Source organism: Myotis lucifugus, unplaced genomic scaffold (assembly GCF_000147115.1).
Source record: "Myotis lucifugus unplaced genomic scaffold, Myoluc2.0 scaffold_8, whole genome shotgun sequence".
Classification (NCBI taxonomy): Eukaryota; Metazoa; Chordata; class Mammalia; order Chiroptera; family Vespertilionidae; genus Myotis; species Myotis lucifugus.
The window spans coordinates 10,277,150-10,292,582 of NW_005871056.1; the positions used below are offsets into that span (position 1 = coordinate 10,277,150).

General features: G+C 41.8%; 1 protein-coding gene and 1 pseudogene across 1 annotated transcript in view; one reads left to right on the forward strand and one right to left on the reverse strand.

The window, feature by feature from the left end:
• CLSTN2 (calsyntenin 2) overlaps positions 1-15,433 on the forward strand; it is a 536,533-nt gene that overhangs the window by 198,144 nt on the left and 322,956 nt on the right. The window contains exon 2 of the mRNA XM_006083760.3: positions 14,913-15,035. Coding sequence (XP_006083822.1) covers positions 14,913-15,035 — 123 coding nt within the window. The remainder of the gene's footprint in view (positions 1-14,912; positions 15,036-15,433) is intronic.
• LOC111824939 lies at positions 4,613-4,730 on the reverse strand (annotated as a pseudogene).

Genomic DNA, 15,433 nt, shown 5'->3' on the forward strand with positions numbered 1-15,433 from the left:
GTTGGGGTAAGGAGAAGATACTTCAGATGAGGTCTTCAGGAAGAGGTTCTTTGAAATCTGAGCTGTGGGCTGAATGATGAGAAGGAACTAGGCATGGGATAGGGGTGGGGGGGGGGCGAGAATTCCAGACAGAGGAAACAGACACCCCAAGGTAAGACTGAGCTTGGTGAATTTGCGTAGTGAAATGGAAACTAGTGTGGTTAGACCATAGTGGGTGAGGAAATGCGGTGGGGGTGAGTTGGGAGTGAGTCTCACAGACAATGGGAAGAAGTTTAAAACTGATTCTAAATGGGATGGGCAGCTGGAGACGGTCGAAGCAGAAATGCCCATGGCCTGCTTTATGATCAGATTTTCTTCTTGAAACCATCGTTCTGGAAGCTTTATGGAAAAGGGATTGTAGGGGATGAGTGGAAACATGGAGGCTAATGAAAAGGTTCTTACAGAGTTTCAGGCAAGGGGTGGTGTTGGCTGGGAATGGGATGTTAGCAGGTGAGAGGAAGAGAAGTTCCACATTCTGTTAGGTTGATGTAGAAATGACTGAGGGATTATGTGTTGATGTGGAGAGACTGTTAAGTTATGGAAAGGCAGGAATCAAGGTGTCTCCAGGGGTTTTCTTGAACAGCAACAATGGTGCCATTTTCTGAGATGGTGACATTAGGTGAGGAACAGGCCGGGGAAGGAAATAAAAGTTACTTTCTGTTTTCAAATGGCAGCCAGAGGTGAGGGTTTCCTGGACATTTGAATGGGAATGATAAATTATACCTGAGGGGACTCATCTTTAAGAAAAGAGCAGGTAACTCACTTGTATTCAAAAGCTGAACATTCTTGCCCTGCCTTTCTCACAAAGCCAGGAGCTGCATCTAGGGAAACTTGAGTGTGCCCAAGAATTCTGTTGGCCGGGTGCACTGGAAAATCCTAGAGGATGGTAGTGAAATGACCACCATGCAAATACACTGTCAATCAAGTTCATTACACACTTGATGAATGCCCACCATCACTGATCCCCACAGTCATGGAATAACCTAGTAAGTCAAGGGATTCCAGAATTCCAGGACAAAGTCGTGAAGGTTTGCTGCATTATGATTACAATCTGTCTCAAAAACCATTTCCAAGCTTTTTAGGCCCAAGATATAACAGTAAGAAACATTATGTCCTTATCCATGCTTTCTCTCCCCTGCCCTCCCTTCCTTTCCCCTCCCTTCCCTTTCCCTTTTCTCCTCTTCTCTCCTTTCCCTTCCTCTCCCTCTCCCTCCCCTCCAAAATCCTTACCCATGCCCTTTGGGAAATAGAATGAGTTCCTGGGAAAATGTCCAATGGGAGGAGGCATCACTAGAGAAATTCAATCCTAGTTTTTTAAAAAAGGAGAAAATGATGTTGAGAATTAACATATAAACATTTTTGTAAATATCAAGTTTTCACTAATATATGGCACACTAAATAATACACTATCAATGATATGATACTCATCTTAAATCCAATATAATGAGCTCTGCATAATTAACTTCATGTATCATTCTGTATTCATAAGAATCTTTTAGACTCTCCCAACCCTAAATCAGCCAATTGCTAATATATTTGTGTGCTTTGCTGCTGATAATAAGCATGTCTTGTTCCCCATCCAAATGCCCTGTGACAATCTGATTTCATGAGTCAGGAGTTACTTTTCCTCCTGGGACCTTTTCAATTTCGTGGAATTCTTCTGTTACATGCTACACTGTTCCAGGCCAGAGCTTAGCTTGGGCCGGTTTCCTTCATGGACTCTGTCCATCCATCCTCTTTGTTTTCCCTGTTTATTCCTCGTTCAGTTATTTCTAGAAATGGTATTGGTGTACATTGAAAACAAAATTCTCTTGGTCAATCGAAAGTAAAATGTCCATCAGAAGTAAATATGTTCAAACCAGAAATCAAAGTGAAGAGAATTTATATTTGGGGAAGAATCGGTGTACACAGGTCTTTGCGCAGATAATTGGCACACGCAGTAAGAGCACATTCATTCATTTAACGCACATTTGCTGAGCACCTATCATGTGCCAGGCCTCACACCTAGAACTGGTGAGATCAGAGATCCGATCTCATGCATCTCTTTGGGAAGGAAGCCATAAGCACGGAGAGAATCTTCCAGCTGTCAAATCCCTAGTCTGTTTACCTCTAGCAGAAATTGACACCTTAAACAATGGTGTTACCCTTTAAAATCTCTAAGATCATGATTTCTCTTTTGAGACACCCTGGTTGCCTCCCAAACACTCTGAAAATTCAGAGCACAGATTTATTTCAGAAATTCATCATGATGCTTTTAACCTTTGGTGCCTTTTGCAGGAATGATTTATGAAGTTTATTTCTTTTTATGGCGGTTTCTCCAACCAGGTTGCAAGAGATATAAGGACTGTGATTTCAGACAATTATTCTCTTGATAGCATGCGCTCAAGTTCACACAGCAAGAGAAGATGATCCTCTTTCTTTCTACAAAAGAATCAGAGGCTCTTTTACCTACATGATATCTCAACCATCGGTGTGCAAGCCGTTCAGTCAACCGGTTGCTTTTCTTTCACAACCAGAACCAGAGAAAGGACTGATATTGCCACCACATCAATTGACTTTCCCCCAACTGAGTTGAATCTAAGAAGTGACTGTGAGTTTAGCCTTGACAGCTTTAGGTATCCCTCCCTCCCCTCTGTCTCTTTGTTCTCTCCATGCACGCCCTTTCTCTTTCTTCCTGCAATAGTAGTATGTACTATGTTGTAAGTCCTTTGCTAGGTCATATAGCAAACTTTTTTTTTTGTCTCAGAATCCCTTAAGGCCCTTAGACATCATTAACAATGCCAAAGAGTGTTGTTGTTGTTTTTTTGTTTTTTGTTTGTGTGTGTGTGTGTGGATTATACCTATTGCTATGTTGCATTAATTAAAGCTAATAAAATATTTTAAATATATATTAATTTGGTTAAAATTGTAATAAATCCATTGCATATCGACAAGAATAACAGACTTTTGTTTAAAATAGCTACATTATAGAAATTAAAAAATAGTGAGGAGAGTACCATTGTTTTACATCTTCTGCAAATCTCTACCTTAGTATAAGACGGTGGCATTCTCGTATCTGCTTCTGCATTCAATCTGTTGTGATATCATGTTCTATAGCCTCTGGAAAACCCCAAAGAGAATGAGAACAAAGAAAGCAAGTAGTATCTTAGTACTTTTATGAAAATAAAACTACTAAGTCTCAGGGATCCTCAAGAATCCCTGGGTTTACTTTGAGAACTGTTGTACAAGGCTTAGAGGTACAGACACAGAAAACATAGAGGAAAGACACAGAAGTGTATTTCCAGCCCAGTGTAGACCTTAAGGATAGTCAGGGGGGCTATGGGAGAATAAGAAGAGAGACCTGATTCAGTCTGGGGTATGTGTTTAAGGAGAGAGGAGCGGAGGCTCAGAGAATGCTTCCCTAAGTCACTGGTGCCTGAGCTGAGCTGAGCAGGTGGGGGTGCAGACATTGAATGTAAATAGAACCATCTTGTCTGCTAGCCAGATGCTCAGGGCTGATTGTGAGGATGGCTTGCAGCTTTATTATGATTGTGTAATTTTTGGTGGAGGGAAGGCTTTTTTTGCCCATCTTCTCCCTCTGATATTCCACAACTTCCCAGGAAGGAGCCAGGGCTGGAGACATGCAGATAACAGTCCACATAAATAAGAAGTGAAATTGGCCTGCCAGTGCTTTCTTCCTGAAGCATTGAGAAGCAGGTGAACATTTTGCAGTGAATATACTGTAAACCAGATAATTGCCATTCGTCATTCTGAACATCTTGGGATCTAAGGCATGAAATGGAATTTACAATAAAAATGTATCACACATTTGCTACCCTCTAGAACAAAGCTGATAGCACATACCACAAAGGCTTTATTTATTAGTTTACCAGGAGAGAAACAAAAAGATGGTGTTTCTGTCTGAGGTTAAAAGGAATTTACACCATCGCATCAAATCTTCTCACCTATTTTGAATACAGCATTTTAAAAGATTCCTGGATGGGTGTGATGGTTAGTTTTATTTGCCAATTTGGTTAGGTTATAGTACCTAGTTACTCACTAATCTGGTGTTGCCGTGAAGGTATTCTGGAGATGTGGTTAACATCTTCACTCAATTGATTTCACATAAAAGAGATTACCCTCAATAACGTGCGCAGCCTTCTCTGATCAGTTGAAAGGTTTTAAGAGCAAAAACTGGGTTTTCTTAGAAAAGAAGAAATTCTGCCTCAACTGCAGCATCAACTCCTGCCTGAGCATTCAGTCTGCAGGCTGCCCCACAGATTCAGATTTGCCAGCCCTCACCTCCCCCCATGATTGTGTGAGCCAATGCCTTTATTTTTTTATGTGTCTGGAAAACCCCAGAGAGGATGAGTCTAGAGCAGCCGTGGGCGAACTACGGCCCGCGGGCCGGCCGTTTGAAATGAATAAAACTAAAAAAAAAAAAAAAAAGACTGTACCCTTTTATGTAATGATGTTTACTTTGAATTTATATTAGTTCACACAAACACTCCATCCATGCTTTTGTTCCGGCCCTCCGGTCCAGTTTAAGAACCCATTGTGGCCCTCGAGTCAAAAAGTTTGCCCACCCCTGGTATAGAGAGTTCAAGCTAGTTCAAGCTAGGATGGACTAAGGACTGTACATCTGCTTTGCCCCTGATTGATATCAGAGCGATATCACCAAACAGGTGTCTCCTTGCCCATTGCTAGGGGTGAGCCAATTCCTTTATATATATACCATATACTATACACACACACACACACACACACACACACACACTAGTAGCCCTGCACACGAATCCGTGTGCCAGTAGCTCGCCTGTAGCTCGCTGCCGCCCTGCAGTAGCTCTCTGCCACTGCCCCGCCCTCCTGTAGCTCTCATAGCTTGCTACCCTGCCCCCTCCTGTAGCTCTCCATGGCTGCCTGCTTGTAGCTTGCTGCCCCACCCTCCTGCTGATCCTTGATCTGGTCATTACAGGGTCGGTCCTTACGTAGCGACCATTTGCATATTACATCTTTTTTTTTTCTTTTTAAAAAATTTTTAAAATATATTTTATTGATTTTTACAGAGAGGAAGGGAGAGAGAGAGTTAGAAACATCGATGAGAGAGAAACATCGATCAGCTGCCTCCTGCACACCTCCTACTGGGGATGTGCCTGCAACCAAGGTATATGCCCTTGACCGGAATCGAACCTGGGACCCTTCAGTCCGCAGGCCTGTGCTCTATTCACTGAGCCAAACCTGTTAGGGCTGCATATTACATCTTTATTATATAGGATATGTGAATGAATGTTGATCTGTCTCTGTCTCTGTCTCCGTCTCCATCTCATCTCTATCTCTATCTCCCTCCTATTGATTCTGTTTCTCTGGAAAACCCTGTTCTTCAGTTGGTCTTAGTCATGGCTTTTTGTCTCCTTGTGTCCCCTCAGAGCACTTGCTCCAAGGCTTAACCCATAGGAAATGGAAACAAGTATGTGCTGTTGCACTGACCTCTGCTCAGGGGCAAGAATTACCAAGTGGGATGGGATCTCAGTTTTTTCCTTTGGACCATGACATTCTATGATTTCCTTAAGTTCCCTGGGCCCCCATAACCTCATCCATGAAAATGAGCCTATGCTTTCCTCTCACAGGGGTAGTAGTGAGGATTTAATGAGATCACAACTCTAAAGCCTGGCACAGAGTAGGCCCTCAGGAGTGGCTGTACCTGATTCATTATGTAGTGGTTGAACAATGCAATTACGGAAAGAGTTTTAGACAATTACATTTAGTAGCATAAATTCTAAAGTAAGTTAGTGCTGGTTTTAGGGGTTAAGATGTTTAAAATGCAGTGAAGTATGAGATACTGAAGTAATAACAATCTTGAGGAATTATAGATATAACAATTTAGTGCACACTTCACTCCAATAACGTTGTTCAATAGGTAAGACATTTTGTGTGGAAAAATGGGCTGGTTCTTGCAACTAAATGAGAACATTAAACCATCACAGCCCCCCCTTCCCCCTTTCATATTCTAAATGATCTTTTACTGAATGGCTCCTAACCTTCACAGATTTAATATAATCTTCCCAGACCCTGGATATGAAGCCTAGATCTTTCGCCTACCAACACCTGTATTGGTTGACTTGGGCATTGCCTATCTGGGCACTCTGGGTCCCATGTGGGTTCTCACCCCAACCTGTGCGTGTGGAGGTTCAGAATCAACATGCCTTTGCTGGGGACATATGAGGTGCTGGTCACCACAGAGTCAGCTCTGACTCAGGGTCTCATTTTATCTTCTCCCCAACAACCCTGGGGGATGGTTTTACCTCCATTTTATAGAGGAGAGAGAGCAGAGATCCGGGAAGAATTGAAAGACTCAGCTAGGACACCCTGTTTACACAGTTGCTTACCTAGTGACAGCCCTATGACACTGAGCACAGTATACCCCACACCCAACTTCAGGGTCTGTCTTAGAGCAAGCTTTGGGCGATTGGCTTTACCCAGATCTACCCTTGAGTAGAGACAACTGAAAATCTCACTTTTGTAAGATTGCACAACCCCCAGTGCTCAATCCTTCCTGGCTCTCCTCCTGGCCCCGATGCCAGCACCCAATGATAATGGCTCATGGTTCATCCCTAGGCTTCCAACAGGTGAGTGTTTATGAATAGAAAGAGACAGGAAGAAAGAAAGAAAAATTAGGATTGATGGATAAATGGATAGAGGAAAAGGAGGGAGGAAGGGAAGGAAAGCAATGTTCCATCCTCACTGAAAGCACCTACCAAGCAGCTAAGGATTAATGACTCGGTCATCTTTTCCTCAAGAGCTTTTCCACCCAATTAAAACAGTACAATGTAACCCTCATTTTCTGTGAATCTTTGCATATGTGAGTCACACACATGGAATTTGTATTTAAAACTCTCTAATTGGTACCGTTAGCAAGAGATATACATTGCCTCTAATTAAGTGATGGCAAATGTCACCCTATGATTTGGGAGGCGTGCCCTTTTTCTACTTGGGTAATGTAAGAATACCTGCTCCTTGGAATCAAAGTGCTGCTAATTGCTTCAGGCATTACAGGTGCCAGCAAGGAAAGGTGTGCTCAGCTCATGTATCAATGTGCTGGTCACTGTATTGGGACCTGTGGACATCATCACACCTAGGATGCTGCCTTCCCCTCTAGAGGGCTCACAGTTCCATGGGAGAGAGGTACAGGGAACAGCTAATAGCAGTGAGAGCAGGCAGTACAGGGTGACGTTGGGGCGCAGAGGAGAAAAGTGGAGGAGGTGGGGCTGGAGATGACTCTGGAAGGAATTAGAGGAGAGGAATTAGATGTCACCATGAAGGCAAAGGCACGGGAAATCGGGGGAGTTGAAGTCTTTTGGTGGCTTCACCTGATCTTGTGGTCGAGGGCAGAGAGTTGCTGCTGGATCCCAGGCAGGGGCGTGTAGGATCAGCTTTGCTTTTAGCAGGCTTACCACTCACCTATACAGGCCACTCCCACACTCACTCTGAAGCAGGAAATAGAATGACTTAAAAAGTGCTAGTATAATTATTGTAGTTAGGAATCACCTTATAGCAAGAACAGACACCCACTCAAACTAGTACACATTTTTGTAACTGGTGGTTGTGAGAAGAACTAGTGAGAGGCTGCCCTTGGCAACTGCCGACACCCATGGCAGGCTGACACGCCCATGAAGGGTGAGCGGGGCCTGGTTGGAAAGCAGGAGTGGGAGCCTCCAGCACTGCTGCAGCTGCTCAGGTGCTTCTCTTCTCTCTGCGTGCTGGCTCTCAGCTTCTCTGTCTCCTGGTAGATTAGCTTCCTCTGATTTTCATGGCTTCTCAGCTTCCCCCAAACCTTGCCTGATAATTGCACAAATGCCAGTCACAACTCCTTCTGAACTTTTTTCTCACGTGCCCGTCACCAAGCAAATTATAATTTCTGGGTCTCTTACATGAAAATTTAAATCTCTAAGCAGCTGGCCTAGCCTACTCTACGCATCATTTTCTTCATGAGTTAGATGTCACACTGGTCTACACAGCTCTACCAGGGGCTCGGGTTAGATGGGGGAGTTGGGCATGACAGGGTAAGGACCAGCCTAATGTCTAGAATGACCTCTTTACTAGGGTGTAGTTCACCTCACTAGAGCATTTTGCAGTCAGTACAGCATGTTTTTACTCACAGTTTACTTTACCCAGGGAGAAATATTGGAGTTCTGAGGATCAAGGAGCTAACAATGGCCAGAGGGTCAACTCCAGGATGAAAGTAGAAAGATTCAAAGGGTAAACCATCGGCCACGTGGCCCTGATGCTTGCATTGAGTATTAATGCGCCTTTTCAGAGGTGGGAGCCAAGAGAAGAGAGCCAAGGTGTGCTCCCAGGAATGCGTCTGTGCTTTAGTTAAAGGCACGTTGGGTGGGAGATCTAATTTCTCCATAAGTGGAGCAGAAATATCACACTGTGTTTCTTCTGTGTGAGCACAGGCATTTTCTAGATACTGACGCATCACAGAGAAAAAGACAAGACAGAGTCAAAAAGCAGTGTTAAGGGGGCAGGATATGACAGCGCGCAGGCTCAAGAAGAGTTGTAGCAAAGAGGGATATTATCTTGTGAAGAATTGAAGAAGTCAGTTCTGAAGTTATATCTAAATGGAGCAAAGCATGAACTGATTGGCTTCCATCTCTTGGAACAAAAAGGGAAAACATTTGTCAGGCGAGGGAACTGATTAAATAAGAAATAACAGCTAAGCCACAGGGTCAACACCTATTGCTTCTCTCTGGAAAGGAGATAGTTCTCGAGTGTTCCGTGAAGCCAGGGTTTGGAAGTGTCGCTGGATGATTCTGTGCATGCCAGTGAACCCTGGGTGATGCACATGCTACCTATCAATCAAGCCTCTTGGCTGGCTTTGCCCTTCAAACTTTGTTCTCCAGCCAAATGGATCTGTTCACATTTCCCCCCATGGTGAACCAGGTGCTTTTACTATTGGGCCTGTGCCTATGCATGTTCCTCTTTCTGGGATCCTCCACATCCTTTATCCTTGGTTAATTCCTATTGCTCATGACTTATAATCTACTTTTTCCAGGAAGTAATCCTGGATAACCATCTGGGTTGGTGCTTTTCCTCTTCTTACTGACCTCATACCATGCATAGGTTTTCATTATATGATTTCCTTATCATGGATCCCTCTCTAGTCTGAGAGTCTCTTGAGAATGAGGACTTTATTCTTGCCCCATATTAATTGAGGTATTACTCACACATAATAAAATTTTGAAATGTCAAATTGATAAGTTTGACAAAGGCAGACAGGTGTACCCATCACCACAATCCAGAGGCAGGACAACAACAATAAAAAGATGCGGGACAGTTCCAGCATCTTAGAAAGTTCCTTTGAGCCCATTTACAAGCATACCCCACCCCCAGACCCTAGCAACTACTGATCCGTTATCTGTCCTTATCCTTTGGCATTTTTTAGAATGTCATATGAATGTCATCAAACAGCATGTAGTCTTTTGTATCTGACTTCTTTCACTTCATTTCACCAGCAAAATGCTTTGGGTATTCATCCTCTTTGTTGTATGAATCAATAGTTGATTTATTTTGATTGCTGAATGTGTGTCCATTATAGGAACATATTGACATTTGTTTATCCTTTCACTAGTTGATGGCCATTTTAGTTTCCAGCTTGGCACTATTTTGAATAAAGATTCTACAAACATTTACATACAAGTCTTGTGTAATTTATGTTTTCGGTTCTCTTGGATAGATTCTAGGAATGGAATTGCTGAGTCATTTTACAAGAAATTGCTGAACTATTTTCCAAAGTGCTCAAATATTTTCCAAAATGTCTTCTTTTACATTCTTACCAGCAAACGGACCAGTTGCTTAGCATTGTCATCAGAACTTGGGATTGCCAGTCTTATTTTAACCATTCAGCGGAGGGGTGCTGTTATCCCATTGTGGGTTTGCATATCCTTGAAGACGATTAATGTTGAGCATTATTCTTGTTCTTATTTGCTGTTCATATATTTACTTTGGTGACAGGTCTGCTCATTTTTTTTTGCCATTTTAGACAGATTATTTGTCTTATTATTGAGCTGCAAGAGTTCTTTATATGTATGGGTAAAAATCCTTTATGAGTTATGTTTTGCAAATATTTTCTTCCAGTCTGTGGTTTTAACAATATTTTCTAAGTGTGTTTTTCAAAAATTAGATATTTATAATTTTTAGGTATCAATTTTATCTTTTATGGTTCACGCTTATTTTGCCCCTTCAAATCTTTGCCTCACCCAAGGTATTAATATTTTTTTCCTATGCTTTCTTTTATCATTTTAATTCCTGTGTTTAGGACCAAAATCCATGTAGAGCTGATTTCTGTATATGATTGTGCAGTAGGATTGAAAAAAAGTAATTTTGGATATCAGTCTCATTTTTCCAGCAGCATTTAATGGCAAGACCATCCTTTTCCTCCATTGAATTATCTTGGAAACTTTGTCAGAAATCAATTGGCCATTATGTATGTGTGTCTGTTTCTTCACTCTGTATTCCTTCTTTTTATTATAAGTCCATCTTCATGTCAATAGCAAACTCTCTTCATTAGGGTAGCATTATAATAACTCTTAAAATCAGGTAGTGTAAGACCTCCAACTTTGCTCTTCATTTTAAAAATTGTTTTGGTGATAGCAAGTCTTTTTAATTTCCATTAAAAAATAAAAGTAGTTTATTCCTTAACAAAATTCTACTTTTATTTTGATTTGCATTGACCCTATAGCTCAATTATGGGAACATTTACATCTTACCTATTTGAATCTTCCAAATCATGAACACTTCATTAAGACTGTTCCAGATCGTCTTTAAATTCTCTCTGCAATGTTTTAGAGTTTTCATTGTACCGATCTTGTATTTGGTGAAAGTTATTCTGAAGTGTTTCATGTTTTTTATGCTATCACATTAGTATTAATGTAAATTTTCAATTGTTCGCTGCTAGTGAATTTTAATACAACTGATTAACTTTTTATACTGTGACCTTCTTAAACTTACTCTCTAGTTCTAGTAGCATTTTAGGAGATTTCATAGAATTTCCTTCATTGCTGATCATGTTCTCTGCAACTAAAAACCATTTTAATTTCCAGCCTGATTTTTCTTACCTTATTGCACGAGTTAGAACTTTTAGTCCAATGTGAGTAGTATACCACAAGATAAGAGTGGGCATGCTTGTATTCTTCTTGCTTCTGGGAAGAAAGCTTTCACTCTTTAACCATTAAGCATGATGTTTGCTACAGATTTTCATAAACGTTCTTTATCCGACTGAGGAAGTTCCCTTCTATTCCTTATTTTCCAGTAGTTTTAATTATGAATAGATGTTAAATTTTATCACATGTTTTTTCAGGGACTTTCCCCCATGTTACTCCCAACACTTAAACTGTCTTTACATATTTGAGGCACCTCCATAAATACTTGTTGAATGAATGAAGCTGGGCTAAATACCTCGGAGAGTGCAAGGCCACACTTGAGCTACTCAGAAGCATGAGATGAGCTAGGGGACATGAGAGAATTTGAATGCCTATTGGTCTGGGGGTACTTCATTTGCATAAATGATTACATGTAATTTTTATAACATTCCTATGAAGTAATTATCTCCATTTTTAAAATGAAGAATGAGTAATAGATGGAATGATTAGAAAGCTATATGGTTGGGATGTGGGGAAGAAATTCTGTGTTTCATAACTCAGTAGCAATAAAGAGACATGAGGTTCAGAAAACAAAATAATATGCAAAAGAGGCTGGTTTTATATATAATGCAAGTTCAAATGGAGTGTGATTTGTTCATCTGATGGAGCAAAAGAATCAAGAATCCAGTTGGTCTGGTTACAGGGAACGTTGTCCTTGGAACAACTGTTGGACCAGTAAGAAGGAAAAGTAATGCTTGCAAAATACTTGGCTCAGCCATCTATGATATCTTCATAGTCAAAATAATGTAAATTTAAGCTATTGGTTTTGCAATCCTGAGGATTGGATTTATAGGTTCCATCCCAGGTCAGGGCATGTACAAGAGGCAGCCAATCGATGTTTCTCTCTCCCCACCTCTCCCTTCCTCTCTCTTTAAAATCAATAAAAACATATCCTCGGTGAGGATAAAAAACATGTATGTCCTTATGTGAGGATTTAAAAATATATATAAATAAAGTGGGAAAGAAATGAGAACATTTTAGGGATGTTAACATTCATATTTTCCAAAATGGGAACATTTAAACCCTTCTGAGCCTCAGTTCCTATCTGCAAAATGAGATACTAATAAAGTTGTTGTGAGGATTAATGACTGTTTGTAAAATGTCTAATATATGATAGGCATTCAAATAGCTGTAGTAGTGATAGGAGCAAAGAGAGGCAGGCCTGTAGATAGAAGGAAAGAAGCCCGTTCCCACTAAGAGGGAGCAGAACCTCAACTTTAAGGTCTCTAATCACCTCTCCTGCAGACACTGTCACCGCCCAGAGAGCAGGCTGGTGGACATTAGAGTGTGTGCCCAGCCCATCTGAATGACACGACAACCCTGTGAGTGGTGTTATAGTCCCCATTTTGCAGGTGAGAGAGTAAAAAGTCTTTGTGGCCAACTGGTTTGCAAAGGACCAGCCCTGAAGTGGCTAAGCCGTGGCTGAAACCCCGCAACTGTGACTGGATTCTGTGGTCTGCCACTGAGCCAAGTGGCGCAATGAATCTGAAACGCTGGGTGAGCTCCTGGCACATCCTCTGGCCACATTTCTAATGAATAGGCCCGTAGCTTTAATGAAAGGGGAAAAAAGCTTATTTCCTTCAACAGCTGCAAATTATTTACATTGCATTTGTGGTGATGGCTAATAAAAGAGCAGAGGAGTGTGGGGACAGCCCAGGTGGCTGTCATTATTTTGGGTCCATAATGAAGCACTGGATTAAATACCAACAAGTGAGCATGGATGAGTATGCGGCCCCTTTCAGACCTGCCATAGACAGAGCTGCTGTCTGCCCTGGGAATGATTCAATCAGCAGAAATGGACATCAGGGGACAAGACTTGAGAATAGCCAGGCATAGGTCCCTGCCCCACTAAACTACCTCTGGGTTAGTTCATAATTGCTGTGGAATCGGTGGGAAGGAGCAAAAAGGTGGCTCGGGTTAAGGGCACAGGAGCCATTGCAGTGAGGCTGTTCTCAAATCTAGAAGCTCTTGCTTAGCCATGTTTACTGAAAAAAATATGTAATAAAACATGTATATATATTATAATGGGTATTATATATTAGAATGTGTATAACATATAATATGAGTGTGTGTGTGTGTGTGTGTGTGTGTGTTTGTGTGTGTGTGCGCGCGTGCTTTTTGGATATGAAGAATGGAAGAGTTTTTGATTTTCTCAACTATTAGTTATTAATGCTGTGGTCATCTTGGAAAGTCACACCTGTGGAAGTAGTGTCTTCATTGCTTTATAATAATCACATCCACCTCTCGGGTCGTCGTGTGGAGCATTATGTGTGTGATGACACTTTTAAACTGTGAAGCAGGGTGAGGCTTGGCATCAGGATCCTATCCTTTGATTATTCTAGAGCTCCCTCTAACCTGTCATTTTGTTTCCAAAGTACCTGAGAATAGCAAGGCATAGGTCCCTGCACCTGCGGTTACGTGGGGAATAAAAGGTCAAACCGAGGCACTCACAGCTGAGTAAACCGATGAATATTTTAGAAAGTTCACTCAGCATGCCAGTGTGGAGGGTGAATTAGGGTGGGGCAAGACTTCTTACTGGAAGACCAGTCATGGCTGCTATCTGGATAGAAGACAGTGGGGCCAGCACCAAATCAAGGCGATGGAATTGGCAGAAATGGAATATTCATCAGTTAAGATTCTCACACAGAAATAGTACACCCATAAGGACACGTCCCACTGTAATTCTGTACCCTTTATTAGCCACTGTTGACTATAAGTATCTTGTATTCATTTTCTAGGGCTGCCTTAACAAAGTACCACAGACGAGGTGGCTGAGAAAAACGGAAATGTATTGTCTCACAGTTCTAGAGGCCAGAAGTCTGAAATCAGGTTGTCAGCAGGGCCATACTTGCTCAGAATGCTCTCTCCTGGCTGCTGGTGGTTTCTTGGCTTGTGACAGCACAACTCCAGTCTTCCCATGGCGTTCTCCTTATGCTCATGTCTTGTCCCTGTGTTGAAATTTTCCCTTTTTATAAGGACACCAGTCATTTTAGATTAGGTCCTGCCCTAATGGCCTCATTGTAACTTGATTACCTCCATAAAGACCCTATTTCCAAATAAGTCATATTTCAAGGTACTGGAGGTTAGGACCCCAACCTATGTTTTGGGGGACACAATTCAACCAGTAAGTGATCAGGAAATATTCAAATGTTTGTTATATCTTTACTGATATGTTGGTACTTACATGTACATGTATGTATATGGGATGCAGTACCAGTTTCTAATTGTGGATCATATTAGGCTTAAGTCAGAAATAAGGTTAGAAATCCTAGCACACAGCCATAATCTGTTAGTCTGTTGATTGATCATGGACTTAAACTCTGAAACATCTATTAATAGATGGTAGTTTTTGAGAATGAAAGCTTTTAATCCATTTTTGACAATATCTATACGGGGCATCCAGAAATAGAAATAATGGGGTTGTGGTAAGGTAAACGGTCCATGACCTTTTACAGCCACAACCCGTGTTTGTGTCTCGGTGCTGGCCTTACTTTCAGTGTGCCTGGAGTGAGCTGTCGCCCCTCTCTCTTTAATTCTCTGGAGCCTCCTTGGCTATAAAATGAGACTTCACATGCTCTATGGTGGTTGAATGAGAGCCTACGATTGGATAAATATACAATATTAATATTATTATTATGGATTTGTTATTCAAATGACGATCTTAAATGTCAATCTTTTTTTTCCCCCCCATAGTCAACAAGCACAAGCCATGGATCGAGACATCGTATCATGGAGTCATTACTGAGAACAATGACACAGTCATTTTGGACCCACCGCTGGTAGCCCTGGACAAAGACGCCCCGGTTCCTTTCGCAGGTAAGGTGATGGCTTAGCCTGGCTGGGCTTGGCTGGCTGTGGAGACGAGCTGGGGAATCTCACAAGGCCCAGGCTCCAGCTTTATAGCTGTTGTCACTATGCTGTGGGTCTTACAGGTCAGCCTGCGATTCCGAAGCTGCCTGCCTCTTCTGATTTCTGGTGCGGATTCTGTATCTCCGTACGGTTTTTGTCCTTGGTGTCACTCCCCACGCAAGATGCTTATTGCTTCTGCTTCTGAGAGGTGGTATATTGCTGAAGTGGCCCCTGGACGTTGGAAAAGTTGGGCTAGTACGTTCCGTAGGGGAGTTGTCTCTAGAAAGATGACCTACAGACACAAGAAAGTGTGTGACCACTGTCCCCACTACCCACATATCCTGGACAGGTGAAAACTTGTAGCT